The 19,699-nt window shown below is 43.7% G+C and overlaps 1 protein-coding gene across 7 annotated transcripts in view; it reads right to left on the bottom strand.

Moving 5' to 3' along the window:
* The window catches only part of ETV6 (ETS variant transcription factor 6), a 179,296-nt gene that overhangs the window by 30,135 nt on the left and 129,462 nt on the right, over positions 1-19,699 (bottom strand). For all 7 annotated transcript variants that reach the window (XM_090043820.1, XM_090043822.1, XM_090043823.1 and 4 more), the window contains 2 exons: positions 13,074-13,208; positions 6,202-6,744 (listed from right to left, as the gene is read on the bottom strand). In XM_090043820.1, coding sequence (XP_089899946.1) covers positions 6,202-6,744; positions 13,074-13,208 — 678 coding nt within the window. The remainder of the gene's footprint in view (positions 1-6,201; positions 6,745-13,073; positions 13,209-19,699) is intronic.

Below are 19,699 nucleotides of genomic sequence, written 5' to 3'. Positions count from 1 at the left end.
TTCAAGGTTCAAAATAAAAAAACCCTGAAGAGAAGAGAAGAGAAGAGAAACACTCCAACAGGCAGTGTCTCACCTATTAAGAATTGCATGCTTACCAACCCTCCATTTAGAGGAAAATAATGGGGAAAAACCCAGAAATTGCTTCCCTTCATTGAACTTCAGGATGACATTCAACAGTGCTAGAGCAGTTTAACTATGTGGATTACCTGGAGCATAAGTCATTCCCAACCTATGTTCTGATGCTCTATATGGGGCTGAATTTCATCTCTGGTGATCATGCTGGTTTGCTCTGGTTTAAGGGGTTGCTCCTAAGAGCCTGTGAGAACCAGAATGCTGTAAGGCAAGTATCACCCTCCTATTTGAATATGGGAAAACTGAGGCAGAGATAGTAAGTCATAATTAGAGCTAGGAGCAGAATGTGCTTCCATGTCTTTTGGCAGGGGAAGGATTTTGGCTGCCTTTATGAAAGTATTTACTATAATGTTCAGCAGTTACAGTCCAATACATGGCTGGGGGATAACAATCCTCTCAGCAGTTTAAACATCACACTGCTTTTTCTCAGACTCTTGGAAAGGGAAAAACACTTGAAGCTAAATAAAGCCCAATTGCTACGGTAACCCAACTGATAAGAACTGCATACTAACAGACGTTAAGAGAAGCAAAAAACTCACCTGCCTTTGATTTTTCTTAATGAAGGCGAAAGTCAAAACTAATATGCAACTTTAGAAGAATATTAATGGAAGGTATAGTTCGGTTTTTCCAAACTATTTGCACAAATGGATCTGCCTGAATAAGGCCAAACAGGTTTGCATACACTAGCATTATCTGTACAATTCTCATTGTCCTGGCTTAATCACAAAACAGATGATGGATCTGAGAGAGTAGTCGATTCCCATCTAATTAGAAGTCATAACTCTGTTTCCTGACACCTTTTTCTTGCATGCACACCAGCTCTCCATTATACTACAGAGGAGTAGTAGAAGCATAGTGGTTAAAACATACCATGATAGCTTTCCAGAACCTCTAACCAGCAGTATGAAGTTCACCCTTATCATGGGCAAATGAACTAGCTTTTTTTCCTGTGGAAGAAAATACATTTACTTCAAGAGCTCGTGGTCTTCTTTGAGGATGCTGCTCTACAGTGATTCTTCTGGATGTCGAGACAATCGATTTTCAAATGAGTAAAGAGAGCATCCAGAATTTTAGTAGCAAGTGAACCAGAAGGAACAAAAGCCAAGCTCTAACTGACAGAGGTTAGGAAGAAACCTCCTTTGTGATAATTTAATTACATAATTACGAATTGCATGGCTTCTTGCATCGTCATTTTATAAGCAGCTGGTAGTGGCCCTTAGATTGGATCATTGGTTTTAGCCAACGCAGCAGCTCCTGTGTTTCTCCCCAACAAACTAGCTGTGCAGTTGGGGTAGAGCTTTGTCACGGTCTACTAAAGCAGATACTGGGGTTGAAATCCTGGCCAGTGATACCTTCGATGAGGTCCAGATTTCACTTTGACTGTTGCAACAGCTACTCTGGCCCATGCTATCGCTACAGTTGCTGTGCAGGCCTCAGCCTCAGGCAAAACGCTCTCAGTAGTTTCAGCCAAAGGGATGCCCCTTGCCTCTTTTTACACGATATGGAAGTGTTTAAGTCATAAAGTTGCTTGTTTGTGGACAGATCCTCCCAGGTAGAGGTGCACAGGCACTGCAGCTTTCAATCTGCAGATTCATAATCTTTTTTTTTTTTGTTCAAATTGGAACAAAGGTCAGAAATATAACATTTCCCCCAGAACAGCAATGTTGGGAGCAGCATGAAGGTATAAGACTCTGGCCTGGGTTCTAGCTAGGCCCCCAGCTACCACTGGGCCAGGCATTACCCCCACTGCTGTGTATCTATTTTATCCAGTTCATATTAAATGTAAGATGCAGTGGCCAACTTCAGAAGGAGGACTGGTGAGGGCTCTGGGCAATATATAGCCTAACCTGGTGACTGGAGCACTGTTTTGGGAAGCAAGAGATTACACTATCATAGAAAAATAGGACTGGAAGGGACATCAAGAGGTCTTCTGGTCCAGCCCCCTGCTCAGAGCAGAATAAGTTCTGTGTAAATCATCCTAGACAAGTGTTTGTGTAAGCTGTTCTTAAAAACTTGGGGAACAAACCATCACACACAACTAGTAAGCATATTGCTTGAAACATCAAAAACATCCTTTACTTCAGGTAAAGCACGGGGATGAGGGTATTGTCCGTGTCCTGCCACTGCAAGGATAGGACCTGGGACTCCTACTCCCTAAGCAAGTGCCCTAGGTACTAGAGAACTGGGTTAAAATGGAGAAAAGGCCTTTCTCCTGCTCCTCTTACTTGCACAGGGTGATTCTGTTTCTTCAGAAAGCATAGCTATGTGCTGCTTAAGCATGTGAAGGGTAAATAGGATCTTGCCCAAAGTGTTTGATCAGTAAAATTAATATTTTGAAAACGATCACATAAAAATGTTAGAGAGATTAATCAATTGCTGAGCAGAGGTCATTATTTTTCTGACAGACAGTCCAGAGTTCTATTGATCCAATTTGGAAACAGGATGTTTGCAGATAAAAGCTAGGGAAAACATTGGGTTTTTTTACAGCAAAAATTAATTGAGTGAATGAGTGAGTTCATGCATTTGTGTTAAGAGGCCTGGACCTAAATCCTGCCCTAATCTATGTTCTTTGCCAGCCTGTGGCAGTGAAAGGGCAGATTTTGGCTTTTGGCATTTAAAATATTTGAAATAGGAATAGAACCCACAACACCTGCATCCCAGTCTGCTGCTCCATCTGCCAGACCCCATCGCCTCCTTGTTTATTCCCAAAGCAGCACATTGTTTTTTTAGGAGTATTTTTAGAAATCACAGAATTCACAGAAACTTACAGTTGGAAGGGACTTCAGGAGGTCAACTAGCCCAACACCCTGCTCAAAGCAGGGCCATCCCCAACTAGATCATCTTATCCACAGCTTTGTCTAGCTAGGTCTTAAAAATTTCCAAAGATGAAGACTCCAGAGATGAAGACTCCATCTCTGAGTAGCCTGTTCCAGGGCTTTACTACCCTCCTAATGAGAAAGTTCTTCCTAATATCTAACCTAAACTTCCCTTGCTGCAACTTGAGACCAGTGCTCTACTTTTAATTCCTTAGTATAGCAAATGACTTAGCCAACAGAAAGCAAGACTCTTCCAATCTCTCAATGTACAGAGCACCTGCTTCACAGCAGAAGCATTCTCAATAGAGGGAATCTCAAGGTATTAAGGGGTTAACGTTGTCATAGAAAAAGATGGCATAAAGGAACTTAAGTCTGAGAGCAAAATGCTCCAGAGAGGAAAAGAAAACACATTACATGCCACTTTCCTTTCAGGAGCCCAGTTCTCCAGTCACTGAACTTGGAGTGGGTAGTATCTGGCTGTAGTGTATAAGAATTGGGTAGTGCTCCCTTTAAATAGTTTGTCAGCCCTTTGGAGAGTCTCTCTCTGTTTCAGAAGTCCCTGAACCCTGCCAGAACAGCAGCATGTGGCAGGCTGTCTGCAGTTAAAGACACATTTGTTTCAGCCTGACTGTTATCACTGTGGTTCTTTCCAATCACATCTGTGCACAGAGCAAGAGAGACAGCTTCAGCATTGATGCTTGTTGCAGTGCCCAGTGTGCTCTCTTCTGGTGTTGCAGATCCATCGCAAAACCCACAGAGAAACCAGAGCTAACCAACTGCTGCATAGGAAATGCTAGCTCTCATTTTCAAGCCTGAAGGGCTACTTTTTTAAAAAAGAAAGTCAAATATAACTTCCGAGAATACACCTTACGTAAAAAAGGAACAAAAACAAGGTTCCACGGAGTCTTCACTTTAAGGGAACACAGCTAGTTTTGCACCTCTCCTGATATAATATCTGACAGACCTGCCAGGGGCTGAATGTGACATGCCATGTGTGATAAATACCAAAAGGAAAGACGAAAGTCATTCAGGCAGGGAACTAAATGTTGTGCCATTGACTCCTGTAATGTAAATGTCTCTATGACAGTTTCCTCTACTAGATAAGGGTCTGTGTCCTTTGCTATTCAGGGCAAGATGGTCAGATGGGATCCTTCTGACCTTTACAATCTGAGCCTTTCTGCTGTAAATAGTTTTCTTCAGTAAATGTGAGAAGGCCACAAGTTAAGTTTCTTTAGTGGAGTAGAGAAGTCTGATACTAAATAAAAGCCCTGGACTATGGCACTGCATTTTCTACTGAACCGTTTATGTTACAAAGGAGTGTGGAATGTTCCCTTCCCTCTGTTATTTGGGGCATTCAGCATGTTTCTGAAGCATCTGGGTTTCCCCTGCTCCCTCCTCTCACCCCCCAACCTTGAGCTATTTACAGTTCCCTTTTAAGCACAAATAACACTTTCTGTAACCTCAGTTTCCTGATTCAGCTGTTGTGATGTCAATTATTTACGATAACACAAGTAAGACAAAGCCTGAGGTTTGTGTGGGATGGAGGTATATTTAGGTCTGTCAGAAGGGACAGTCCTGGTAATAAGACACATCAGAAAAGCCTAAGGCAGGTCTCCCTGAGGAAAGAAGTAACCAGGATGGCCATGTCATACAACTGGGCCCAGTGCCGCGATGTTCGGAGTACCCCTAGATGTTCCAGTGTCTCAACTTCTTTCTCAAGTCACCTTCCAGCAGTTATTCAGTGCAATGTAGGATTATACCCTTCAGGGACAGGGACAATCCTGAGGCCTTATTTCAAAGGCCTCCCAGCATCACTCACTATTTAGCCTTGGAAAATGGTAGCCTTCCTGCAAGGACAAGTTCTAGAAAAGAACTAGATGCCTTCAGACAATGTCTTGGAGGAAGGTGGTTTGGTTTATAGTAATTCCTTCTCCTGCCCCTTTTTTCTTTTACTATTAAGTAGGTAAAACTGCTTAGTGCTGTAGACACTGCGTTGTTTGTATTAGGTCAATTGATAGATCAGTGTCAGTGGGAGAAGTTGAAAATGCTTCTACCCCTCATACCCTGCTTTGGTAAAAGCCTCAGCTAAATGACTATGCACCATTTTCACTTAAAATCTGAAGAGAAGGATTAAAGTTTTGTAGCAAACCAAAGGTCCTTAAAAGTGCTGCTAGGTTCTTTAACACACTCAGGGGGAACTTCAGAATGTGTCCTTGTCCTAAAACCGTTTCCGTCAAACATTAATTCGAACTCCTCTGATAGCATTTTCTGCTTTTTGGACCAACTCAGCTTGTAAGACACTCCATTAGGGATAGTCCTTTTTTCAAGCCTATCATTTTAAAGGGCACTGACTAGCAGGAGGTAGAATAGGAAGGACAATAAGGCACCCTCTACATGTCACATGTATGGCACAATTAAATGATTAATTGTGCAATTACCTTAAAACCAGCTATATGTGCAAAGTAGCTATCATATGATAAAAAGCTCCAACCAGCTATAAAGTTAGACCTGGAAAATGTGTATTATCTTTATAGCTGTTGCTATCCAGCATTAATTTGCATGTGTAGAGGTCTTCCTGGAGGCTGGGAACCCATGAGCTGACAGGGTCCCTAGCCACAGGGGTTCACCATGCCCAGCATGAAACCCCCACCCAGGGGATTGTGGGTGCTGCAATCCCCAAGGCTTGGGGCTGCATGAAATCCTCAGGCTCAGTTGGTCATGGCTGCTGTGATCCTCCAAGCCCAGGAGTGCATGGGCACCCCTTTGGCTGCAAGCCTCTTAACTGAGGGGGCTCAGACATAAAAGCTTGCTTTTTGCTGGTGCAGGAAGAGCAGCAATAAGGCACAATGGGATCTAGTGTGCAATCCCACAACACGCCTACGTACGTACTACATGCATACGTGTAGTATGGCAGGAGGCATGATTTTGTGGATCATGCATTAGATCCCATCATGCCTTTACCTGCATATGTAGAGGGGGCCTGAAAAGCAGTAACCATAAACATTTTTTAATGCTAGTGCTGGATCAGAGGCAGAACATTCTGTTGGTCTGTTTACTTACCTGTAAAACTGATATAAGTAATACTTAACTGCCTCCACAACAGCTACAGTGAGATTTATACAATGCCAGCACATTCTCTGAAGTTATCAAGTACAAATGGAAACTCAGATAGCTATAAATCTTATTCTCTGGTTCATGGCTTTTGCATGATGTGGCAGGTGAAAATCACAGGTGTAGAGGATGTTACACTTACCTGCTATCCTTCCAATTGGCACTGAATGCTCCTCAGGAGGGGAGACAGACACCATGATGTGGTTCATGTACGCTAGCTCCTCTCGGTGGGACAGGTTGATGGGTTTTACCTCCCTGTGCAGCCCATCCTCAGACAACCTCGACGGTTTGAAATCAGAGTGCCTGGGGTTCAATATCAAAGGGTGCATGATGGGACTAGGCATCAGCTGGATGACTCGGGTGTTCTCCTGGCGGGGGCTGGAAGGCTTCTGAAGCACTTCTGAAGGAGGTGGGCAGTGGTTGTTCTCTATAGGAGACACTGAGAGAGGGTAAGTATCCTGATGGTTGTTTTCTTGCTGATGCCTTGTTCCTGGGACCCTCTCAGCTGGGGACAGGCGACGGATAGTGTTGTCCAGTGGGGACTTCAATGGTCTCTGTTCCAGGTCTGGTGATGGCCGGTGATTGGTGGTGACAGGTGATCTAGAGCGATGCAACAGTTCAATTGTTGGGGGATTGTGATGGACTGTTTCTGTTGATGGTCTTGAAGGTCTCTGGACAAAGTTATCTGTGAAGAAAAAGTAAAAAATGTAAATTATGATGGAATCACAGGACCTGGCTCAGGGAATTGTTTTAAAACAGTCTTCTATTGTGCTTGACAAGGAGGGAGTGTTGTCTAATGCAGGAGGGGACTGCTTGTTAGGACATCTTGGTTCTCTTGCTGGGTCTACATATGGGTAACTTTGGACAGACAACCTACCCTCCCAGATCCTTTGAGGAAAAAAGTTATAGAAATGCAGGTTATTCTTATTCACTTACTGTTGTATTGTTCTGAAAACAGAACATAAATCTGTCTGACAACATTTCTTACTCTAATTAAACAGGGTGGACTTAAAAACCAATGTATACAGGTATGAACAGTAGAAAACCAGGGAGGGTGACAAGAGATTCCAGACTGGTCAGCTTAATGGGGCACTTATTAAGGGTGGAAGGCCTGGTGTTAGGCCCATCTGTACCACTTTTGTTTCTCTGCAAATTCTATAAAAGCCTGTTGCAAGTCTTGGCACTGAAAATTTGGATCTGAAGAACAGATCCAAGAGGTAGAGTGTCTTGGGAAGATTACTGAACATGTGGAAGTGGACCAGACCTATGTCATGGTTCCCCACATAACACATGATTGTCCCCATATAACACATTCTCCATTCCAAGTATATCAATCCAACACAGTACCTCATTTTCCAGGTACACTTGTGAATGGTTTCAGGTGGCTTTAAGCTTGTTTTATTGACTTATACATCTCTCTGTTTCAGGTTTAAACTACATTTAAACTGGTCAAAGAGGTACATGTGTTCATACCGTTAAGTAATATAGTCATATAGATAAAAAGAGCCTGTTAGACTATAAAACAGACTAGGTAATCTAAGAACTTTTTCTTGCAGAAAGTTTTATCTCATATACTGTACTTGTTTTTCACTCTATCACCTGCTTTAAAAAATAAATACAAAAAATACCAGTAGTACTACTATGACTAAAAAGACCTTTGGAAAATAACCTCAGTGAGATTTTTCAGCTCAGCCTAAGAAGTCTCAGCTAGATAAAAAGCTTTTACAACTTTTGGGTGGGCCTATTCACGTTAGCTGTGTCCTTTTAAGATCAAGGGGAACTGAGAAAGCATGGATTCAAAATAGCATCTGCAGGGACTGGTGACATACACACAAACCAGAACATTACAACAAACAAAATATAAATGGATTTTGCCTGATTAAGGCCACGGCTTTCTGATTGGGAAACTACTGGCAGAGAGCAAAGGCTAACAGGTTTTTATCTGGAAAAACAGAGATCAAATTTCAATGCTGTTTGTCAGAAACCTCAGGTGATAACAGTTTCCATCTCCTCCATATAGGTCAACAATCAAAACAGGTAAATGTGGCCATCCTACTTGTTCATTCATCTGAGTCTGTTCGAGTTAAAAAAACCTGATTCTCTTGTTAAGGCAGCACTGCCCTTTGAAAGACCGAGTGAGGCACAAAGGAATCTAAGGGCTTCCTGCCTGTTCTGGAATCCACGCAAGTTTGTATGAGGGCTCAGCACCTTTCCATAAAAGGGCCTGAACAAACAGGGCTAGTCTGCTGGGAAGACTGGGTTCCAGCTAACACTGGCTCAGCAACCTTACACTGACCCTCTGCCCACCTACTGTCTGTTCACCTACACAACTTGCCAGCAGCTAGCAGCTTCCTTGTGAAGGTTTAGGAGGAAGCTAGATGGGTCTGGAGTTTATGATTCACATAGTTGAGATCATAAACAAGAAAAGTATATTTGTATAACTACTTAGGTTAGTAATAACAGAACAGCAGGAGGAAGTGAAACTTCATGTCCAGGCTGTGCCCTGTCTGCATTGGCTGAACAACAGAAGTTGAACTATGGAGCTTAAAAATTAGTTTAAAGGAAGTAGTGGCCAACCAGTGTGGAAAGACCAGGTCATGTTAGAACAGTGCTAAAAAACTATACTTTAAACTATACTTTAAAATATAGATGGATGTTCAATCTGCGTGCAAGAAGCCTAAAATCCATTTATGAAAGTATTTCCCAAACTCTTTTGACTCAGTAGCCATGTCTACACGTGCAGTGGACTGTGCAGTAACTGGTGGTACTACACAGTACCATGACTGCACGTTTTTTTCCTGGTGCTACTGTGTATTAGCTCATTACTGCTGCACAGTACCATTGCCACACAGTTAGTGTTTGGCAACACTACTGCGCTGTAGCCACAAGCTACTATGTAGTAACTCGTGGCTACTGCGCCGTAGCATCTAATGTAGGTGTGCCCAGTGACTGCTGTCAACCCACCCTTTTTCATAGACCCCTATGCACACTTATCAAAATGAAAAGGGTGGGGGGGAAGGTGAAGAGAGGATGTCCTAGTATGATCAGTAGACCATTTAACATGGCCTTGCAAGCCAGTTTGGGAACCAGTGCATTAAGAAAAACTTCTCTCTCTACCCCCATTTTAGTTGCTGCTGCTTTCCCCTTGCCTGGACCTAGTCATACTCCATATCCTGTTTTGAGCTGGAATACTGTTTGCAGTTTTAGGCTCTGCAATATAAGAAGCAAGTAGAGAAACTGGAGAAGATCCAGAGGTGAGTGACAAAGATGATGAAGGGGTTGGAATGCACGCCATATGAGGAAAGTTGGAGAGAAGTGTGTTTAGTTTGGACAGAAGAGATTAATAGGGAACAGGACAGCAGCTCCCCATCACTGACTCTTCTCTGTCAGGGCACAGGTCTGTGTCTGTACAAATGTGCCAATCAGATTATAATTTCTGATGAGATTTTTTTTTTAAGTGAATTCAATGCTGTGAAAAGCTGATGACTTCTATGATCCCTTTAAGGACAGGTGAGGCTCCTAAAGGAAGTAGAAAGTTGCTGGATTGTAAGTCCTGAAGACTGCAATTCTTTGCTTATCTACAAAACAGGTGCAGGCAGCAGCAGAAGCTTCCTGTCATATGACTCTTCTGATTCAAAGGAACCAGTGAAGTTAAGGGCTACGGACAGAAATTACACATAAGCCAGCATAAGTGAATGGAAACCAGTTCAAATCTCTAAAACAACAGAAGTTCAGTGCACATCAACTGCTTTCAAAATAGCTGAAACCAGTTTTAGATACATCTGGATGGATGTAGTATCAGATTTAACTGATTTAGGTTAAAGTGGTCTATGGAACTTCTTTCCTAGATCCCCTCCAGATTTAAGTTAACTCACAGTCCCCAGCATTCCAGGATGCTTTGTACCTCCCCTGCAAACCTCCCTCCCCTTCCCACCTCACAGGGTGCATGGGCTAGCCTTGGCCCAAGCTGTCTGCTCCAGCCAAGCAAGAAGGCAGGTCACTGCATTTTTGGAATCAAAAGTGAATGTCTGGTCAATTGCTTATCGGTTCAATCAACGCAGCTTAGACTTACCCATAAAGATTGAACTGATTCAGTCTTGGGCTTTTTGACTATCTGTACTTAGTGAAGAAGATTATTCAGTCTCTTTTGCTTCTTTGGCCCTTGATGTCCCTATAGTGGCTCCAAGAGGATCAGAATCAGCTTTTGCCCTAGAAATGTCTACACTTGCCCACAGGGAACTGATTCATAGATTCATAGTTATTAGGTCAGAGCGACCTCAGCAGATCATCATTTGATTTGAGACCATCAACCTCTCTTTGCATAGGCTAAAAGCTAGGACTTTGGCGAAGAAGAGACCTGATCAGGAATACAAGAATAAACAAGCCTGAGAATAGTCCTAAACCAACAACCCTATTGCCCCCTCTCCAGTGTGGTTAGTTATGCTGGAATGAATGCCCCAGTGCACAACACAAAAAGCAGGAGTGTCTAGGCAGGAGGAAAAAGAGTGGTAAACTCAGTTGTGCAAGGTCTTCCACACAGTAATGTGAGAGAGGAAGAGGGCAGGGACAGCAAGTTAAAGTACACAGGCAGCACTCAGTACCTGCCTGGGAATGTTTGGCACAGAAAGGTTTCTCATTGCCTAGGTTTGTGGCTGGGGACCCACGATTAAAATGCTTCTCAATTTTAATTGGCAACAAAATTGAAAAGAGAGAGAAAGAAGAGAGAGAAAAGGTAATTTAGTGGTTGGAAAGAAAAAGGGAGGCATGTTTTCAAAGCACTGTACTCTATGCAGACAAAATAGGGCTCATGCTAACCCTAAAGGAAAGGATTTATTGGAATCAATCAGGTTTTGTTCAGCAAGCTGGATTGTGTTAAAACTAGATGATCACAAAAGACTTGTACAATACAAATCTCGATGTGACTGGACCTTCACCTGCATCAAACCACCTTGTGACATTTTCCATAGCTCATAATGAAAACTGGATACTGACAAACTCAGGATCTTTGTTATGATCTACCACAGGTCTAGGGTGTTTCTGGGCAGCTGTCAGGGGCTGTTAGCTCAGTTTTAATGGAAATACTGATTCTGGACATACATGAATCAGCTACACTTTTTTCTTGCATGCTCAGGCACTTTAGGTCTTTCTGTTCCCACAGAAATCAATGTGAGCTTGCCCTTTATTGAGCAGACCCTTATTAATGAGAATTATGCACAATGATCAAGTGGAGAAGAGGTCCTACTGATGAAAAAGAGAATTACAGGCAATAAGGGACAGTTGGTGTGGGAAACAGATTGTTAAATCTACAGCTTATAAATCATAAGCCAGGCTTTAAATCACAAGCATGCTCTTACAGCTGTGACTTAGCTACACCAAAGATTCTGTCCAGAGGAACTGAGTGCTAGCGTACAAAATGTTCCAACACTTGGGATTTGCCTAATATGTTCTTCAGTACACATTTCACAAAGGGCTCACCTGGCCCATACCCAGTTTTCCATTAAAAAAACTCAACAAAAATATTGGGTGTAGATACAGAGCTTTCATTATCAGCCTTTGCTTGAATTCAGCTATACTGGGGCAGATATTTAGCATGGTAAAACTGTACTGCAGTCCTGGGCTCCTGATTCTGCCCTTCCAATGCCCTTCAGTATGGTCCTGCAGTCTCTTGTCTTAAATTTTGTAAAAGTGTGCAGCTCTTCCTAGGATCAACACAGACTAGGGTGAAATCCAAGTTCTTTTTTTAGAGTTTTGATTCAGGATGAGGAAAAACAATAGCAGAAAAGATTCTGTCAAAACTTTTTCTGAGAGGAGAACTGGCCTTTTTTCTAAATTATATTCTTCATGGGAAATGTCAACTTTCTTCAGAAACTTTTTTTTAAATTGGAAAATGAAAGGCTCCAAAATTAAATATTTTTAGCCCTTATTTTCCAGAGAAGAAAACATGGACATTTCCCTGCTAGCTCAAAAAAGGAGTATATTCCCACCCCACCACTCAGTACGGTGGGAGGCTACATGCCTACAAAACCAGGGAAGATGCCTATGCTTCATTCACCCTTTATTCTAATCATAAGATAAAATAAATTCCAATAATACAATTAAAAGTTTGTTTCTTTGCTGTCTCCAAAGAACATCTGAAGAAATCCTAGTGTTTTAGTCTTGCTGCTACTACACTGATAATATGCTAAAATCTCAAATCACTCCAGAGTCTGGATTCTGCACTTAAAAGGTATGAGTGCTTATGGCAGACCAGTTTAAGTGGTGGCCTGGATAGTTACTTATAAAAATGGCATAATCGAAAGAGAAGCTACATTTTTTTCAAGAACAGAATTTCTCTGAAAACACAATAATTACCGATTTAGTTAAGCTGAACAAAGAGTCATGCCTTCCATCAGGCCATCCGAGTCAAGACTCTAAATCTGTGAGAGTGTCAGTGAAAGTGAAATCCCAAGTTGAAACTTCCTCTGAGAATTTCCTGTTCTTACCCTGCCAACCTTTACATCCAGTCGATCTCCTGTGCAGTGAGAGTCCATGAGGCAGAGAGAGAGCTGTCTGCTAGACAGCTAGTACCTTGGTGTGGGAAGTGAGGGAAGGAAAGTTAATTGGCAGGCACACATTTGCTTGTAGACTTGTGCTTATGCCCACACGCACTCTTTCTCTGTCTCTGTCTCTCTCATTTGTAAGTGTGTGTGTGTACAGACACCACAAAGTCATCAGCATATTGTTTAAAGGTTATGTTGGGTATTTGGATACGGGACAAGACATCAGGGGTTAAAGCAGAATTATACAAACAAACAAATGCAACTAGAAAGCTTGAGAACTTTCAACCATTTGGCTCGTCAGACTACCTGAACATTTTAACAGCTAAGGAAGCTAGCTGCTCCAGTGTCAAGGCTGAAAGCTAGAAAAACTATTTTCATTAATTTTGAACAAGAAGAGAAGCACATAACTCCTCCTCCAGGCCTTGCCCAAACTGTACATACAAAGACGAAAGAATAACAAAAGAGACATTGTTACCTTCATCGTGGTTTTGGTGTAATATGACCTCTGGCTGAGCGTGGATAGAGTTCCCAGGGTGGAAGAAAGGTGAAAACAGCATACGAGCTTTCCTTTGCTTCAGGATATGCTGAAGCAGTTCATACAGTACATCACCTGAAAGACAAACAGCAGGCTAAAGGATATGAAAGGCTACATGCTGCTGGGAAGGCTCATTTAGCCATCTGATGCATGAATTCATGGCTCCCGGGTGCCATTTTCCAATCCAAAACTGCCTCCAGGAAAAACCTGCATCTTACTCACTCTTGTGTAAGGCTCCTTACTGGCAATTTTGCGTGTCAACAGTGTCAAAGAGGAAAGAATAGGGGGTGTGAGATAAACATCAGTAAAACAGCCCTTAATGGTCTGCTATAGAGACTTTGCACTTCCCTACGGCCTCCCTTCTGAGGCTCTCAAAACTTCACTAATATTAGTTAATGAAGCCCCACACTTCCTTTTCTGACAACCCCACACTTCTCCTGACAGTCTTAATTTTACTGACAAGCAAATAAGGACACAGAAAGTGTTACCAATTCAAGGTCATCCAGCAAGTCAGTGGTCCAACTTGGAACAAAATCCAGCTCTCCTGACTTTTAGCACTCTCCTTTTAATCATTGTACAACACTTCCTCTCTTTGGCATCTCTATATAATGAGTTTTTATACTGGAGAGGATATATCTTCCATTAACCTCCTCCCAAAAACAAACAAACAAACAAAAAACCCTTTCCCACTCTGTATTGTGGAAAGGTATTTCTGTAGTATTATGACATTTGAAGGAAATAATAGAATGCTAGGTAATTTCTCCCCATAGGAAATTTAGTCGGGTCAATGCCAATAAAGAACATGCACGGCTGAAGAGGGCCTTAAGCTAAACTTGGATGCCTAAGTCTAGAATTCCAATTCTGATCCCTTAGGCTGCTGCTGCATAATCACAGAGATGCCTAAACTCAAAGGAATCCTCCTTTACAATTCTAGAGTTCCCCAGGTGCCTTTGTGTATATCAAGAACTGCCCCATTCCTGGCAAGGCAGCATAGCTCAATGCCTAGGTACACCTAAACCCAACTGGGATCGAGAACCTAAGTACTCCTTCATTAAAGGTACTGAAGGGCTCACTTTCTTAAACAACACAAACAAGATTGGGCTCCCCACAAAATTCAGTGCATCAGCCATGGGCAGTGGTGGAAGAGGATCATAGAATCATAGAATCAATGAGTCGGAAGGGACCTAGACAGATCATTGAGTCCAACCCCCTGCCATGGGCAGGAAGGAGCACTGGGCGTGGCAGGGGTCATAAGACCCCAGCCAGGTGCCTATCCAGTCTCCTCTTGAAGATTTGCAGGGAAGGTGAGAGCACCACCTCTCTGGGAAGCCTATTCCAGGCTCTGGCCACCCTTACAGTGAAGTAGTTCTTCCTAATATCTAACCTAAGCCTATCCTCCCTCAGCTTGTGGCCATTGTTCCTGGTGACCCCAACGGGGGGCCTGGTGAACAGATGTTCCCCGAGTCCCTACTGCTGGCCCCTGATAAGGTTGTAGGCAGCCATAAGATCCCCCCTCAGTCTCCCCTTGTGGAGACTGAAGAGATTCAGGTCCCTCAGCCTCTCCTCATAGGGCTGGCCACGGAGATCCTCAACCATATGGGTGGCCTCCTCTGGACCCTCTCCAGGTTCTCCTTGTCCTTCTTGAAGTGCAGCGCCCAGAACTGGACACAGTACTCCAGCTGCGGCCTGACCAATGCCGCATAGAGGGGGAGCAAGACCTCTCTGGACCTGTTAGTGATTCCCTTGTTGATGCAGGACAGGGTGCAGTTGGGTCTGCCTATTGCTTCGTCGCATTGGCGACTCATATTCATCCTGGAGTCAATCCTGACTCCAAGATCCCTCTCTGCCTCTGTGCTGCCGAGAGGGGCAGCCCCTAACCTATAACCATAATGTTGGTTCCCTCTCATCAGGTGCAGCACTCTGCACTTGTCCTTGTTGAACCTCATCCTGTTCACATCCACCCACTTCTCTAACCTATCCAGGTCTGCCTGGATGCAGTCCCTGCCTGCCAGTACTCACTTTACCCCACAGCTTGGTGTCATCAGCGAACTTGAACAGGGTGCTCTCCACACCTTTGTCCAGGTTGCTAATGAAGATGTTGAACAGCACCGGCCCAAGGACCAAGCCCTGGGAGACTCTGCTGCCCACACCCTCCCAGGTCAACTTCGACCTGTCCACCACCACCCTCTGGGTGCGCCCCTGGAGCCAGTTTGCCACCCACGTGACTGTGCATTCGTCAGTGCCGCAGTCCCTCAGCTTGCCCACCAGAATTGGGTGGGACACTGTGTCGAGGGCCTTCCGGAAGTACAAGAAGATGATACCATCCTCCTCCTTCACATCTAAGCTCTTTGTTACCTGGTCATAGAAAGAGACCAGGTTAGTCAGGCATGATCGGCCTGGCATGAACCCGTGTTGGTTACCCCTCAACATCACTTCCCCTGCAGGGGTCTCACAAATGTGGTCCTTGATAATTTTTTCAAAGACCTTCCCCAGGATAGAAGTGAGGCTGACTGGCCTGTAGTTGCCAGGCTCTTCCTTCCTCCCCTTCTTGAAAATAAGGACCACAGGGACTTAGCCCAAGCACCAGGAGTCCTCAAACAGCCGTGCCAATGGCTCCACAATGACACCAGCCAATTCCCTCAGCACCCGCAGATGAAGGGCATTCGGGCCCGCTGACTTGGACACATCTAAGCCCTCCAGGTAATCCTTAACTAGGTCTGAACTAACAGTCGGGGGACTCGCATCCTTCCTGGGCCTCTCTACGCTATCACCCGAGAGCATCCCATTGTCAGCAGACAGGAACACGGAGGCAAAGAACTTGTTGAAGAGTTCTGCCTTCTCTCGCGCGTCCGTCACTAACTGCCCTGCCCTGCCCTGCCCTGCCCGGTAGGGATCCAATATTACCGCGAGACTTCTTCTTGCTACCTATATACTTGAAGAAGGACTTTTTGTTATCCTTAATCCCAGAAGCTAATCTAAGCTCCCGTGCTGCTTTAGCCTTCCTTACCAAATCCCTGCAAGCTCAGGTCAGGGAGGTGTACTCCTCCTTTGTCCTTGCCCCCTGCTTCCACTGCCAGTATGCTTTTTTCTTTGCCCTCAGGCCAGCCTGGATATCCACACTCAGCCATGAATGTTTCTTGGACCCTTTTCCCGCCTTCCTGCACAGTGGAATTGCATCCTGCTGCGACCCAAGGATAGCTTCCTTGAGGAAGGACTACCTTTCCTGGACCCCCATACTAGCTACACCCTGGGCTCCGAGTGCCTCCCTGACTACTGCCCTGAGCACATCAAAGTTGGCTTTCCTAAAGTCAAGCATTTGCGTTGTGCTAGTTACCCTCCCCATCTTTCTCTGAATAGCAAACTGGATCATTTCATGATCACTGTCCCCTAGCCTCCCTTGCTGTGGTACCCAACTTCATAATGTTTTGTTGGTTACAGCACTCTCCCAGGAATGGAAGAATGCAGATCAATTTCCCTCTCTGTCTAATGGGATTCAAATCCATAATTCTCACTTCTTAGAATGTCCTAGCCACCAGGCCAGGCCATAGCCTAATGTGGAATAGGGCCCTTCCCTCACTCCTATTGAAAATGAACCACTAGACGGACAAGTACTAGAGAAGGCTGCTCTTTTCCTTCCCTTCTCTTTGCCCCCACCTCCCAAATAATCTGTAACCTGTTAGTTAGGGCAATTTGCTTGCAAGTGGGAGATGTGGGTTTGAGCCCCTCAAGCAGAGGAGGTTATTAAACCCATGTCCCCACTGGAAGGTGGCAGAAGTAATGTTTTCCTGCAGCCCTAGGTAAGACATTTGGGGAGCAGGATTTAAGATTTAACCAGGCATGCAACGCTAGGCTTAAGGCTAGTGCTTATTTATTACCAGAACTCCAGCAAGCTGTTCCTGAGCAAACTCTCCAGCAAAGCCAGAGTTTTCCGATTACTGTATGGAGGCTCTAAAGGAACACACCCTTACTGTTACTAGGAAACTAACTGTTTATCTAGTGGGTAATTTATTGCGGCCCTATTTTGCCTTCCGTTAAACCTCCTCCCAACCGTAGGTTGGTACCTGAGAAGGTGCACTTTGTCTTTTGGTATATGAGGCAACCGTCAACCAGGTAACTAGAAAGGTTAACCAAAACAGAAAATGCAGGTGAGTTACTCTAACTTCTCCAGGGATGCATGATTAATCTTAATAATCTCTTAATAATAATGCCATATACAGTCCTCCACTGACCACCATTATACACATAAGCAGGAGTCAACACTAGTCAAACAATGACACTCAGTTGAAATAGCAACCAAATTACATAGGTATTTTAATAAAGCGTGTTAACAAGAACTTTGATTTTCTAGTGATTTTGTTTATTTTTCTAAAAACTGGGAAGCCATTCCATATTCACAGCTGCTTCTGTAAATCTCCAGCATTTTACCTGTCAGTCAAAGATACTATTTTTTTTTATTTTCCACTATTTCAGCTTAAGTCTTCCTCATTTCCATAGCCTTTTTGCTCTATTTCTGTACCTTTAGTACTTTTGTTATGTCAGTGGTGTCCATGGGGCATTTTTAAAGGTGTCTGCAATGCCTGAAAATTTAATTAAAAATGAAGCCTCAAGAACCCAGTCGCCTTTTCCATGTTTAATACATAATGAGACCAGAGAGAGAGATTTTACCACATAATTTGCATCTTGCAGCACAAGCTAGACATGCACATTGTGCCATCTCATCCCAAATAAATATATCCTTAAAAATGTACCTTTTGTGGTACTAGTATAATTATCTTAGTTAAGTGTGTGGGGGGGGGTTTTTTAAATCAAAATAGTTATACCAGTATAATCTTTAGCATAGTTAAGTCAATGTAGCCACTGCTAGGTAAAATAGGGAATAATTCACTCTGCCATGAGTTCCTTTACACTGCCATAAATTCATCTACTGTAGGAAAGAGTTGTTCCTCTTTAACTGTACCAATATAGTTAAAGAGTACACCTGAGTGTAGGCATGTCCTTGAATAACTAAATATTGTTATGGCACAAGAAGCATGCTTCCTGTAGTTCATATTGGAAGCACTTGGGGAACCCTGAGGTAATATTATTTTGTTACCTAATGTAATCTAGAAGTTGTAAGGGGAAGTCTCTACCTGGTATTGTCCTATGTGGTGTAGATTTAGCCTGTCTGAATAGGATTATATAGGGTTTATTAATGGCTACAATTATTTGCATCAGTATAAAACTGGATTAATTCTGTTCAGTAATATTAAGTCCCAAGTCATAGAAAAATAGTTGGAAGGGGTGGCAAGGGGTCATCCAGTCTAACCCTACTCAAGGCAGGATCGTTTGTGTATAAATTATTACAGCTGTGTGAAGCTGTGGTCCCTGATTCGATTTGGCAGAGATTTGGCCTGATTCAGTGGCTGAACCTCCGAATCCGAATTGAAACAGAGGACCGTTTAATCTCTCCAAATCCAGTCAGAACCCTCCAAATCAACTTGGAGAGATTCGGAAAGATTTGGTGATTTAGACACAGACACAGCTTAAAATGCTTTTTCTACATATCTCAAGTTAGCAGGCGGCTCATGAATGCTGCAGTGCTGGGGCAGATGCACCATCCCTCAGAAGCACGGGGCGGGGGGGGAGGGTCACCAGCGTGCTCAGCAGCAGACCCAGAAGTGAACCAGAAGCACTTCCAGTTCACTTCCAGGTCTGCCGGCGGAGCGCCTAGGTGACCCCCCCATGCCTCTCCGGCTCGGTGACTGGTGCCTCCTGGGTCTGGGAGGGCACCCAGGGTCCCTCTGTGGCCAATACCCGAGCCAGGCATCTGCCCGCATGCTCCCTGACAGACTGGAGGTGGACCAGAAGTACTTCTGGGTTCACCGACGAGCATGTGGAGGGCCCCCCTGTGCTTCTATGGGACACTCTATCCACCCCAGCATTGCAGCGTTCACAAGCCGGGCTGGTACCTCGAGGCATGTAGAAAAAACATTTAAAGCTGTGTCTATGTCCAAATATCTGATTTTCTGAATCAGCATTGAATCTGTAGATTCGGATTCGGCCCAGCTGAATCAGGGACAGTGACAAATTGAATCATTGTCCCTGACTTGGGCTGAATCTGAATCCGAATTTAAAAGGGCCCACTTCACACACCCCTATAAATTATCCCAGCCAAGAGTTTGTCTAATCTGAATTTAACAATTTCCAATTATGGAAATTACATGTTCTCCCTGAGTAATCCGTTCACACCCTTCCCCAGACTTAACCACCCTCATAGAAAATTCTTCCTAATTTCCAACCTTTATTGTAATTTAAGCCCATTGCTTCTTGCCTTGTTATCAGTGAACACAGGCAGTAGTCAATCACCATCCTCTTTATAATAATAATCCCACTTTGTATTCAAAGACTATTAACCAATTTCCCCATAGTCTTCTCTTTTCCATAATGGATAATCCGCATTCTTCCAATCTATTCTTAGAAATTATATTTTCAGACCTCTACTTATTTTGGTTGCTCTCTCCAGGAATCTTTCTAGTTTGTTCACTGGGTGACCCTGGTGCTAAAAAGAGTGAAAAAATTATTTCCCA

The sequence above is a fragment of the Crocodylus siamensis genome, chromosome 4, assembly GCF_052110815.1.
Source record: "Crocodylus siamensis isolate JL-2025a chromosome 4, ASM5211081v1, whole genome shotgun sequence".
NCBI classification, from domain to species: domain Eukaryota; kingdom Metazoa; phylum Chordata; order Crocodylia; family Crocodylidae; genus Crocodylus; species Crocodylus siamensis.
Note: the sequence above shows the minus strand (reverse complement) of the source record. Positions and strands in the feature narration are given on the sequence as shown.